This window comes from Carassius auratus, chromosome 3, assembly GCF_003368295.1.
Source record: "Carassius auratus strain Wakin chromosome 3, ASM336829v1, whole genome shotgun sequence".
NCBI classification, from domain to species: Eukaryota; Metazoa; Chordata; class Actinopteri; order Cypriniformes; family Cyprinidae; genus Carassius; species Carassius auratus.
The window spans coordinates 10,640,324-10,653,012 of record NC_039245.1 but is presented as its reverse complement, the minus strand read 5'-3'; the positions used below and the strand labels follow the sequence as shown (position 1 = coordinate 10,653,012).

Below are 12,689 nucleotides of genomic sequence, written 5' to 3'. Positions count from 1 at the left end.
AACCAACAATAAATAAATAGTAATGTAAATAATTATAAAGAAATATTCTTCCTCTTTTCTGATCCGTTTGAAACTGTTGAGGAAATAGGAAGTGGAGTAATGTTTACCAGCAAAACCCGAACTTCTCCATGTATGCAGATTACATAATACAAATTATACTTTTGACGTCACATTATAAACTACATTTTGCTTTTGTATTAAAAGTCGACTTCAAGCTTGATTTAGCATGGATAATATGGCCCCTGCTGGTAGATGGAAAAACTGCACCATGCTACAGACGGCAAAAATCCATCTCATGACTGTCAAATCAAGATTAGCCATGAATTCTAATGAATAAAAAAAAAATGTTGGCAGTTTGGGGGGGTAATCATCATTGGCTGGTCGAAAGAAAAACAGGTAACTTTAAAGTTTTTACTTACAAATGAAGAGAAAGTAAAGGAGCAAATCATATTGGGGGAAGAAAAAAATATATTAACTCCAAAAAATGCGTCTGTCTTCATTTCAGGCTGCAAAGCAACAAACATTTTATTTTAAAGAGGTTCTTTTCAATACCCACTGTAAATAGACATGCTAAGGTTTTTTTTTTTTTTTTTTACACATGAAAGATAGGTCTACTGCATCTAAAAATAAGCAAAAAACTAAGTCTTTGTTAAATATGACTGTGTAAAACTTTGTATCATCTTATTAGTATACCTTTAGATATAGATGTTCAAATGTTTTCATACTGTTAAGCATGTGTCATTTCAAATAAATATTTTATTTAAAAACTGTTTTGAATTTTCTTTCAAACCTTAACATTTTCATATCAGTATTGCTTTAAAACCATAAATATGTAACGTATTGTCCCGTCTGGTTCCATGGTGTAATGGTTAGCACTCTGGACTCTGAATCCAGCGATCCGAGTTCAAATCTCGGTGGAACCTGATCTTTTCCGCTAACCGATAAAACTGTAGCGCTTACTTTACGATAGATCCGAGAATACCAATTTACGTATATTAATGTTTTAATATGAGCAGAATTATAAACGGCTAAATATTGCTTTATTTACTGAAACCTATCCGCAGATTATTTACTAAGGAATTATGCGATCTCACTCACTCTCGCGAGATCACATTAGCAAACATGGCGGCCGCAATGGACGTAGACACCCCTGGTGGAGCTAACAGTGGAGCCAGTAAAAAGCGTTTTGAAGTGAAAAAGGTACAGTGCTATTGAGATGTCAGTGTTAAGTATTTATCTTAAGTATATTATACATGTAAACAGCGTAGTCTCTTTAAAATGTAAACTCTTTCACAGCGGCGTGTTTATAATCCCCGGTTAGCATCGGCGGCGCTAGTCTTTCTCATCATCATTATTTATGTTAACCACTTCCCTGTGTTCTGTTCATGATTACAGTCAGCTTTTAATATCTCCAGTTAATATGTGGAATCTGATCGACACATGTCATTTGGGCGTTCTTAACGCTTTAGATTTGAACTCTAGTAAATTCTGCTGCGTAACCAGAGATTATTAAACTAGGCCACTAAAATAAATGAAGCACTGATAGAAATCACTTAGGAAGTTTCATGACATTACCTTGTAAAATCATTTCAGATTAATTCCAATTTTTTCATGTATTTTCCGACCCGTGTGTATGGATTGCAAGATTCGTTTTATTTCCTGATGAATTGAGATTTACATTGGGTTGGATCCCAGTCTCACTGGAAAATGCAACTATTTTGCTATTGTATCTATTTTGATGTGAACCTTAATAACAAATTGGTGAAGCATACAAGTTTATAAAGGAAAAAAAACTGCATACATGTCCACCACTCAACATAACTGTCACTGAGGTTGCACAAAAATGCACAAATGAGATTGTAGAAGTAAGTAAATGTAAAATAATTCTGAATCGCCATGAAGTTGTGTTGAGAGACCTGACTGGTTGAATTAATTCTCTTGCAGTGGAACGCTGTGGCTCTGTGGGCTTGGGACATTGTGGTGGACAACTGTGCCATTTGTAGAAATCACATTATGGACCTCTGTAAGTATCAGCTCCTGTATTAGATTGTAGTTTCTTGTTTAACACACTTTCAGCTGCTATTAAGTGAGTCGCCTGGTTCATCTTTCTTCAGGTATAGAGTGTCAGGCTAATCAGGCGTCAGCTACATCAGAGGAGTGCACAGTGGCCTGGGGAGTCTGTAATGTGAGTATGATCACATATACACCCACCAACTATATTTGATTTGCTGAAATCAAAAGTGTGGACTGTGACAGTGTTGTTTTTTGGTTCTGCAGCATGCGTTTCATTTCCACTGCATCTCTCGCTGGCTGAAGACCAGGCAGGTGTGTCCTCTGGACAACAGAGAGTGGGAGTTCCAGAAGTGAGTCATTTTGTTTCTTCATTATGTTTATCGTTCAGAAGGGATCATGCATTGTTGATCTAATCCCACATTTTCTGACATATCTTTTATTGGTTGTAAATGTTTGTATTAATACTCATACTCTCTGTTTTTCAGGTACGGCCATTAGCAGCAACTGTACAGCTCAGTGCCTGTGCTTCAGATCTAGGATTTTCTTCCCTGAGATGCATTTTTGTTGTCACCATTCTCTCCCTTGTTAAAGACCAAATGGTCCAAATTGAAATTGTTACTAGTTATGTTTTTTTATTTTATTTCGAGTTATGTGCAACATTCTGAGCTGTAAGTTACCAATAAAGTCTCTCTAAATTCAGCTCCATCAGTTCCAGTATTTCTGAAATGTAATCGCATTCTAACACAACTCAGATGTTTCTGGGCTGCTGTTTACTGTAAGGCTTTATGTAAGAGGCTTACCAAGCCCTGTCCATTCATCTCGTGTTAAATAAAAAGTAACCTGGAGGGAAGATTATGAGTTCTGAGTTTAAGGAGCCTGTTTCTAGGTCAGTTCACATTTGAAGAGATGTCTGTATTTTACTGTACCTATACTGTATATTACATATAAACCATTCTGGAGTCTAGCCAGTATTTAAACACTAAAAAATAATGTCTTGAATAATGTATGTAACCCAAGTAGTTAACAGCAGCCATTGACTTCCATAGTATGGGGGGAAAATATTATGTAAATCAATGGCTGCTGTTGACTTCTGGTTCATTAGCCGCTACAGGTAAATAACGAGGACAATAACAATGTGTATTAAAACAGTAAAACTATTTGCTCTACATACCAGTGTGTTAATAATTTCTACTATTTTAATGTATTATCTTAAGACATGCCAACTTTCAATATCAAGCAGCAAAATTAACTCTATTGTTTAGTTAAAAATAGTTGTAAGGCGCGACCAGAGCCAGATCCATAGACTTTACAAGTGGCCACGCCCATTTTTACGACAGGAAAAAGGTGGATAAGTCAAATAAAATTTCAAGGCCGTAAATAAACAGATGACTTGTATTTGCAACAACCAAAATGTTTATTGAATTAAATCACGAAAACCATACAAGATGCAAATTTGTCACAGTAAGAACATTATTCATAACTGAATTTTACACTGAGGGTAAGGAGAGAAAAATAAAATAACTTGAGAACAAAAACATGAATCAAAAACCTTTAAAAGGAACACCCATGAACCCTAAACAGGAAGTGATTGACTGATTGCTTTGGACGGGGAATATATATGAATAAAATCTAGACCCCATTTTGATCCTGATCCCACTGGATAAGACCACAAACAAACTATGTAGCACACTGAATTGATGAAGGTGAATAGAATTACTAATTCCCTTGAACAACTGGATGCTGAACAGACCCGTTTGTTAAGTTTGTCAGTGAAGCAAAAGTCAGCTTTAATGGGCTCTCAAATCTGAAACCCCTGATATTCAGAAGAGACCAGGATCGTGATTGCTAAATGTGTTAGCCTCAGTGAAGCCCACAGTATAGTTTGTCCCCAACAAAACATTAAAGGAATAAACCCAATTCTTAGTTCATGTGTCACTCAAGCTCCCCCCACCCCCCCCAAAAAAGCGCATCATCTCTGGTCTTGTTCCGATACTCTTTCATAGTTTCTTCTGCCGTCATCAGCACAGTCCAGACTCGTCTAAAATCAGTATCTCTAGCGTTTCACAAGCTAAGTGCGGTCTGTAATTTGTGGCAAGAAACCATTAGTAAGAAAAAGCTACAACAGAGTATTGGAACGGGACAGAAACTCTTTCGCCCTTTTTTTTTTTTAGGGCTGCTGGCCGCCAAACTTGGAGCCGAGTTTGTTGATCAGGGTCATGACTTTGGGGTTGCTCTGGTACTTGGCGATGTTGGCGGGGTTCTGCGCCACATCCTGAAATGCTGCCATCACCTCTGGGTCCTGGAAAAAAAATGAGACTGCATAAACAAATTTTTGTAGCACTTTATTTTACAGTCCTGTTTCTCATGTACATACTAGGTACTTATAATAGTAACTATGTAATAACTAGGTACTAACCCCTAAACCCTAACCCATGTAGTCATCCTGTATTACCAGAACTTTCTTAGATAAATACAGTATACACTATAAGTACATGTACTGTAAAATAAAGTGCAACCCAATTTTTTCATCATGTAGAAACTACAGTCAGCTGAAATGCTCAGGAATACCAGATAGAGTAAAGTTTATTATGGACATTTATGAATAGGTTCAATACCATTGCTAACCAACTCAAAGTAGGGACGATAGTAATCGCGATAAACAATTTCAATTGTTTATTTATTATTACAATGTATGTTTTTTGAAGCATCTGTGAAACAAGAATAAATTTTCACATCAATTTAAACAATCGGGGTCAGTAAGATTTTTAATTTTTTTCATTTTTTTAAAGCAGTCTGTCGTAAGACTTCTACAAATTATTCAAATCTAGACTGATATCAGTCAAACAATATAATCTAACTATGATGAATCAGTTGAAATGCTTTGATCAAATTGTTGTAAAGACCAACATAAAAAGTACGATTCCATCCTAAACTGGTTCTCACCGTGGATTTGTGTCTACATAAGATCAATACTCAGACAATCAAATATTTTTCCGCTGAGCTTAATGAAAAAAAAAAAAAAAAAATCACTAGACGTTTCCATGATCATCAAAAATTGTACTGATTGAGATCACTTCTTTGGTCCAGAAAAATACTATTTATTTCAGGCTTTCCATGACTTTAGACTGTAATCTATGCAATTGTTAACGCTGTTGAAAGCCCCGTCCTGGTGCTCGTAACTTTACCTGCATGGCCATGAGAACCTCTGGGTCATTGAACAGCTCATTAAGTCCAGCCATTCCGAACGGAGGAGCTCCCCCTGGGAAACCAGCACCTCCTGAAGGATCACAACAAACACTAACATCAATTCTACTAATTCAAACAACAAACACTGCTTTGCAGGAAGCTCTCTTAATGCTTGACAAATCAATATGGCTTTTTACATAAACCGTTTGATACCTGGGAATCCTGGGAATCCTCCCCGTGCCCCTCCGGTCTGTTGTCTGGCTTCCTCTTCCTGTTCACACAGATGCACATTAACAGGACTGACTCGGACTGTGCAGAAGATTCTGAGGCAGTGGCTTGATGCAAATCAATAGATTTCTTACCCTCTGTGCTCTCTCGTGCTCCTCCTTCGCTTTCTTCACTCGTTCTTGCCGTGCTTTGCTCTCTCGTTCTTCACGCTTGCGCTCATATTTGCGCCGGTGCTCAATGATTTTGTTGGCCTGTGAGAGACATTAGTAGTGATTTTCAATCATTCCCTACCATTCAAATACGACCTTAAGATACAAGTCATTTTAAATGCATACTACGGTTTAAAATATTGGGGTGTGTAAGATTTTATTTTTGTGGATTTACTTTTAATTGTTTTTTTCAAAACTGACAGGAAAAGACATTTGTTACAAAATAGAATTTCAAATAAATTGTTTTTTTGAACTTGCTATTTAAATAAAAGAATCCTTACATTTCGAAATATAATCATATAGAAAACAGCCATTTTAAATTGTAATATATTTACATTATATTACCGCTTTACTGTATTTATGTCAAGCTTTTGTGAGCTTAATATTCTTCAAAACATTAAAACATCTCATCAATGCCAAACCAAACATATATCCAACATGCAGAAAGCCATTTTGTTGTCATGTGAACTATAAAACAGGAAATTATATCATGTTATGCATCATGGCTGTATCAAAATAGAGTTCAGAAGTCTTTAAAAAAAAGAAAAAAAAAGAAATAGTTCTAGTTCATGCAAATTAAATATATTCGTACAAACACTTTTGATGTTTAAAAAAATATAAAAGCCATTAAATAAACTTAAAATTTAAACTATTAGCATTACTATATTATTCGATTAAATTGCATCATTCAAGAGGGTTCTCCAAGTGGCAAATTAATACAACTGTTCTCCAAAAAACTCGGCAGTCTTTGTGTAAGGCTCATAAAGGAGAGTTCAGAGCACATACCTTGGGTTGGACTTCTTTTAGCATGGCACTGGCCTCTTCATCATAGTCCAGTTTACAGGCCATCACCAAGTCTCGAGCGGCCTCCTCCCAGTGACCAAGCAATCTGGAAGAATGAGAGTCCTCCATCATCAGCAAAGCACTGAACACACACCTCTTCTATCAAAGTCTAGCTGAGGTCTTTTACCTGTGGGCCTTCCCCCTCCATTTATAAGGCTGGGCTGAGTCTGGGTTGATGCTGATGGCTCGGTCACAGTCTCTGATGGCAGCGTTGGGTTTCTGCATTTTCACAAACACGCTGAAAGACACAAAGAGACACGAGTAACCAACAGTCAAGCAAACCAGGTCGCTATATCCAAAGCAGGGAAGGGTTTATACCTGGCTCTTTTGGCATACAAAATGGCCAGTTTGGGGTTGAGTTTGATGGCCTCTGTGAAGAGATCTACAGCTTTCTGTAGGTCACCTGAAAAGTTGGCATGTTTTGTTGAACCTTTCATCACAAATTATTACTGCGACTAAGGAAACTATGATGTCATAAGAGGCAGCTCACCGTCTCCCAACACTTCAATAGCCTCCATCTTCTTCTCATTGGCCTGGTCCATCATCTCATCTGTCACCTGCGTTTAAACAAAGCATTTCACTATCCCGTTTGTATCTCAAGGCAGTACATTACACAACTTTTGCACCAACTCAATTCGCCAAAAGTCAGAGCCAGTCTGTAGGTTTGAGTTGAACTCTTTTCTCAAAGCATTATGGAAGTTTTGCTTTGACACGATCTTGTGCGTTCACTGCATTTACCTCCAGGTTTTCATAATCTCCCATCTCCTGAGGATCATCTGTGTCAGGCTCAATCACTCCTTCATTGTCAATTTCTGGAGAAATTAATGGCAGATGAAGTTCACATAACCGCACAAGCGTTAGAAACTGAGCATATTCTCCAAACCCACATGAACAAATGATAAAACTCAAGTACCAAATGAGATTGAAAACTGACTGTGCAAAGTAAAACTTCACGGGCCAGTCAGCTGCTCGCATTTCTAGAGATTGCTACAAGGTGCTACAGCAGGCACTAAAAGTGTTTTTTAATGAACACTTTACTTCAGCTAGAATGCATTCATTCGGTTAACAGTGACAGTGTAGACATAATTGATGTTCGAAAAGATTTGTTTCAAATAAATGTTTTTAAAGACATTTTAAAGCCTAGGTATTGCTTCACCTCAAACGCTGTTGGCAAGCGTTTCATTGTCTACTGATTGCCCTAGTTTGAATATCAGAAACAAAGCTGATGTTGCACACTGTCGAGAAAACATGAGCCAGATAAAATCTGCAATAACTGGAAAAAGTTTAGAGAAAGTTCAGAGCTATTACCAATCCAAAAAAAAGGCCAGAGCAATGGCATATCAAGATGACATATGAGGAGCAAACAAAAGATATTAAAGGAGATATTAGAGTCAACACACCTAGTTCACTCTCTTCACTCTCAAATGGCGGGACAGGTTCAGATTCTGCCGCTGATTTGGGGCCTCCATCACAAGGACAGCTTCCCTACAGACAAATGAAAACACAACAACGGCAATCTTTAGAAAACTATCATGAACCAGCCCTGCCACAGTTGAGATCACGTACAGTAGCATGAGTCTAAAGCACCGAGTCATTTCAGAGTGGTTCAGGGTTTCATCCGAGGAAAAACTAGCATCAAATACACACTGAAACGCATTTTAGTAACAAACCACCAAAACAGGAAGAAATTACGACAGAAATCATTTACTATTCTATACTAAAAAGTAAAAAAAAACATTATATATATTACATCCACGTTTTTAATTTATGCAGCTCTTTTCTTATTTGAAAATAAAATTAAATGCTTTGTTGTAAAATACGTTATATATTAATTTGACTACATTTTTTAAATACGGGTTTCATTGCTAGAGTTTAATAAATTCATGTCATTAGACAAAAAAAATTAATAATAATAAATAATCTGAAAAACAGAATTTAGGGAAAGACAAAATGGCTTTCTCTGGGCCTAATTTAAAAGGTAACCAGAAAATCAAATCGCGAACAAACTAGTTATGTTCACATTAACTCTCAAGATTTAAGAAACATGTGGAAAGCATGTCCTTCCCCATTAATGGTAAGTAAATATTGTCACAAATACAATGTTGTGTGCAAATACACGTGAGGACAGTAAAATAATTCTAGATTAATTTTCCTACCTTGCACGATGAGCTGTCATTCTTTTTTGGTAATGGTAAGTTTGCTCCCATTCTATAATAAAGTAACGTTACATATGTGCATGTTATAGGAGTCATACAGGGATATTTATGCATCGTGATGAAGCTAGAACTTTCATGTCATGCTGGATGTGACTGTGACTGCTCACACAGGCTCTACACTTGGGCTATAGAAATTTACATCAATGATTATAATTATTTTAACAGAAAACATAACATCACTGCTGAATACAAAAATATGAAGCACACAAGCAAGCACTGACCCCTGCAGCCAGGTCTTAAAGAAGCCCATCTCTGGCAGATGCAGCACAGATGGATTATCTTTGCACAGCTGCACAAAGGCCTTTAACTCAGTCACTTTCTGCGAATCCATATTCCACAGCACGAGCCAAACTCACGCGGAGAAAACAATGCGCTGGAAAACAAGGAAACGTGAATTATTATTCCCGTCATATGACGCGTCCGATCAGCGCGCGGCCTTAATCGTAATTTACGCAACGCCAAAAACGCACAGGAACGGTGTAACTAATGCAACAGTGCAGGAAATAACCAGTAATTAGTGCTGTACAGGATTAACGTATACAAGCTTCTTGAAATAATACGGGAAGAAACGCACTTTGTTAAATCAGCGTGGTATTTTAATTATTATATTATTCAATTGTCTCAATATATGCCCATTCAAAAAATAAAACATCAACACTGTACCTGAAAGAGCTTAGTCCCTGAAACGCGCTTCCACAGCGGCGATTTGAGGGTTTGAGCTCGCTCTGTGAGTGTGCACGCGCTACGCAATGAACGCGAGACTGCGAATTCTGCACAGGCGGGAATTAAACTCCTCTATACTGTGACGAAACGAAAACAACGGGTCCTTTTTGGCATTGCCTTCATTTTGGATTAAATACAGAACTCGTCAAAGTCAAAGACCTACTTTATAGTTGTGGAATAATAGACTCTAAGCTTAAAAAAGCTATTTTAATTAATTAACTGAACTTGATTCAATTAGCCATAAAAAAATGTACATTTGCTAATCACAAATTTTACTGTAAAAAAATTAAATAAATATTTAATTACTATTTATAAGACCAATTTAAGTTTATTCTAAAATAACAATTTCCTTTTTTGAATTAATGTATATGATTTTACATATCTTGTTTTTCTTGTGATCATGGAATTTGTCTGGTAATTTGCTTGTATATTAAAGAGAAAAAAAACTTGCACACCTTTGTAATTATGATATACCACAGTGCAATTAGCATTATTTTGTTTAATTGTAGATACATTTGGAGCCAGAGTCTGTGCAGTAAAGATTTGTTTGGAGCCAGAGTCTGGGCAGATGCGTTTTGAGCCAGAGTATGTGCAGTAAAGATTTGTTTGGAGCCAGAGTCATTGCAGATGCGTTTGGAGCCACAGTCTGGGCAGATGGGTTTGGAGCCAGAGTCGGGGCAGAAGCGTTTGGAGCCAGAGTCTGGGAAGATGCGCTCGGAGCCAGAGTCATGGCAGATGCGTTTGGAGCAAGAGTCTGGGCAGATTCGTTCGGAGCCAGAGTCTGGGCAGATGAGTTTGGAGCCAAGTCATGGCAGATGCGTCTGGAGCCAGAGTCCGGGAAGATGTGTTCGGAGCCAGAGTCATGGCAGATGTGTTTGGAGCCAGAGTCTGGGCAGATGCGTTTGGAGCCAGAGTCTGGGCAGATGCGTTCGGAGCCATAGTCATGGCAGATTCGTTCGGAGCCAGAGTCTGGGCAGATGCGTTCGGAGCCAGAGTCTGGGAAGATGCGTTCAGAGCCAGAGTTATGGCAGATGCGTTTGGAGCCAGAGTCTGGGCAGATGCGTTTGGAGCCAGAGTCATGGCAGATGCGTCTGGAGCCAGAGTCTGGGCAGATGCGTTTGGAGCCAGAGTCTGGGAAGATGCGTTTGGAGCAAGAGTCTGCGCAGATGAGTTTGGAGCCAGAGTCTGGGAAGATGCGTCTGGAGCCAGAGTCTGGGCAGATGCGTCTGGAGCCAGAGTCTGGGCAGATGCACTTGGAGCCAGAGTCTGGGCAGATGCGTTTGGAGCCAGAGTCTGGGCAGATGCGTTTGGAGCCAGTGTCTGCGCAGATGAGTTTGGAGCCAGAGTCTAGGCAGATGCGTTTGGAGCCAGAGTCTGGGCAGATGCGTTTGGAGCCAGAGTCTGGGAAGATGTGTTCGGAGCCAGGGTCATGGCAGATGTGTTTGGAGCCAGAGTCTGGGCAGATGCGTTTGGAGCCAGAGTCTGGGCAGATGCGTTTGGAGCCAGAGTCTGGGCAGATGCACTTGGAGCCAGAGTCTGGGCAGATGCGTTTGGAGCCAGAGTCTGGGCAGATGCGTTTGGAGCCAGTGTCTGCGCAGATGAGTTTGGAGCCAGAGTCTAGGCAGATGCGTTTGGAGCCAGAGTCTGGGCAGATGCGTTTGGAGCCAGAGTCTGGGAAGATGCGTTCAGAGCCTTGCACACCTTTGTAATTATGATATACCACAGTGTAATTAGCATTATTTTGTTTAATTGTAGATACATTTGGAGCCAGAGTCTGTGCAGTAAAGATTTGTTTGGAGCCAGAGTCTGGGCAGATGCGTTTGGAGCCAGAGTATGTGCAGTAAAGATTTGTTTGGAGCCAGAGTAATTGCAGATGCGTTTGGAGCCACAGTCTGGGCAGATGGGTTTGGAGCCAGAGTCGGGGCAGAAGCGTTTGGAGCCAGAGTCTGCGCAGATGAGTTCGGAGCCAGAGTCTGGGCAGATGCGTTTGGAGCCAGAGTCTGGGAAGATGCGCTCGGAGCCAGAGTCATGGCAGATGCGTTTGGAGCCAGAGTCTGGGCAGATGCGTTTGGAGCCAGAGTCTGGGCAGATGCGTTCGGGGCCATAGTCATGGCAGATTCGTTCGGAGCCAGAGTCATGGCAGATCCGTTTGGAGCCAGAGTCTGGGCAGATGCGTTCGGAGCCAGAGTCTGGGAAGATGCGTTCAGAGCCAGAGTTATGGCAGATGCGTTTGGAGCCAGAGTCTGGGCAGATGCGTTTGGAGCCAGAGTCATGGCAGATGCGTCTGGAGCCAGAGTCTGGGCAGATGCGTTTGGAGCAAGAGTCTGCGCAGATGAGTTTGGAGCCAGAGTCTGGGAAGATGCGTCTAGAACCAGAGTCTGGGCAGATGCGTTCGGAGCCAGAGTCTGGGAAGATGCGTTCAGAGCCAGAGTTATGGCAGATGCGTTTGGAGCCAGAGTCTGGGCAGATGCATTTGGAGCCAGAGTCATGGCAGATGCGTCTGGAGCCAGAGTCTGGGCAGATGCGTTTGGAGCCAGAGTCTGGGAAGATGTGCTCGGAGCCAGAGTCTGGGAAGATGCGTTTGGAGCAAGAGTCTGCGCAGATGAGTTTGGAGCCAGAGTCTGGGCAGATGCGTCTGGAGCCAGAGTCTGGGCAGATGCGTCTGGAGCCAGAGTCTGGGAAGATGTGTTCAGAGCCAGGGTCATGGCAGATGCGTTTGGAGCCAGAGTCTGGGCAGATGCGTTTGGAGCCAGAGTCTGGGCAGATGCGTTTGGAGCCAGTGTCTGCGCAGATGAGTTTGGAGCCAGAGTCTGGGCAGATGCGTTTGGAGCCAGAGTCTGGGCAGATGCGTTTGGAGCCAGAGTCTGGGCAGATGCGTTTGGAGCCAGAGTCTGGGCAGATGCGTTTGGAGCCAGTGTCTGCGCAGATGAGTTTGGAGCCAGAGTCTGGGCAGATGCGTTTGGAGCCAGAGTCTGGGCAGATGCGTTTGGAGCCAGAGTCTGGGAAGATGCGTTCAGAGCCTTGCACACCTTTGTAATTATGATATACCACAGTGCAATTAGCATTATTTTGTTTAATTGTAGATACATTTGGAGCCAGAGTCTGTGCAGTAAAGATTTGTTTGGAGCCAGAGTCTGGGCAGATGCGTTTGGAGCCAGAGTATGTGCAGTAAAGATTTGTTTGGAGCCAGAGTCATTGCAGATGCGTTTGGAGCCACAGTCTGGGCAGATGGGTTTGGAGCCAGAGTCTGGGCAGATGCGTTTGGAGCCAG

At 40.7% G+C, this 12,689-nt stretch overlaps 2 protein-coding genes and 1 non-coding gene across 3 annotated transcripts; 2 read left to right on the top strand and 1 right to left on the bottom strand.

Annotated features, from left to right (window-relative positions):
• The first annotated feature begins 851 nt into the window (after positions 1-851).
• trnaq-cug (transfer RNA glutamine (anticodon CUG)) lies at positions 852-923 on the top strand. Its single transcript has one exon. It is a non-coding gene; the product is annotated as a tRNA-Gln (tRNA).
• Positions 924-1,066: 143 nt separating this feature from the next.
• On the top strand, positions 1,067-2,868 carry LOC113047604 (RING-box protein 1). The gene is made up of 5 exons (XM_026208971.1): positions 1,067-1,200; positions 1,945-2,023; positions 2,115-2,185; positions 2,278-2,363; positions 2,499-2,868. Exons 1-5 carry the CDS (start codon positions 1,123-1,125, stop codon positions 2,509-2,511), a joined length of 327 nt encoding a protein of 108 aa, XP_026064756.1. The 5' UTR covers positions 1,067-1,122; the 3' UTR covers positions 2,512-2,868.
• A 538-nt stretch (positions 2,869-3,406) lies between these two features.
• On the bottom strand, positions 3,407-9,518 carry LOC113047592 (ST13 Hsp70 interacting protein). The gene is made up of 13 exons (XM_026208967.1): positions 9,359-9,518; positions 8,917-9,068; positions 8,636-8,687; positions 7,880-7,964; positions 7,218-7,291; positions 6,970-7,036; positions 6,798-6,882; positions 6,607-6,717; positions 6,423-6,525; positions 5,562-5,678; positions 5,413-5,470; positions 5,199-5,290; positions 3,407-4,312 (listed from the first exon to the last, which is right to left on the bottom strand). Exons 2-13 carry the CDS (start codon positions 9,024-9,026, stop codon positions 4,181-4,183), a joined length of 1,086 nt encoding a protein of 361 aa, XP_026064752.1. The 5' UTR covers positions 9,027-9,068; positions 9,359-9,518; the 3' UTR covers positions 3,407-4,180.
• Positions 9,519-12,689: the final 3,171 nt, after the last annotated feature.

Excerpts from the sequence above, each read along its gene's own strand:
- LOC113047604 (XM_026208971.1), top strand. The coding sequence starts at position 1,123 with ATGGCGGCCGCAATGGACGTAGACACCCCTGGTGGAGCTAACAGTGGA. Across the intron at positions 1,201-1,944 it reads AGCGTTTTGAAGTGAAAAAG|TGGAACGCTGTGGCTCTGTG; the intron begins GTACAGTGCTAT and ends ATTCTCTTGCAG. Across the intron at positions 2,186-2,277 it reads TGGCCTGGGGAGTCTGTAAT|CATGCGTTTCATTTCCACTG; the intron begins GTGAGTATGATC and ends TTGGTTCTGCAG.
- LOC113047592 (XM_026208967.1), bottom strand. The coding sequence starts at position 9,026 with ATGGATTCGCAGAAAGTGACTGAGTTAAAGGCCTTTGTGCAGCTGTGC. Across the intron at positions 7,037-7,217 it reads GAGATTATGAAAACCTGGAG|GTGACAGATGAGATGATGGA; the intron begins GTAAATGCAGTG and ends GTTTAAACGCAG. Across the intron at positions 6,526-6,606 it reads TGGAGGGGGAAGGCCCACAG|ATTGCTTGGTCACTGGGAGG; the intron begins GTAAAAGACCTC and ends TCATTCTTCCAG.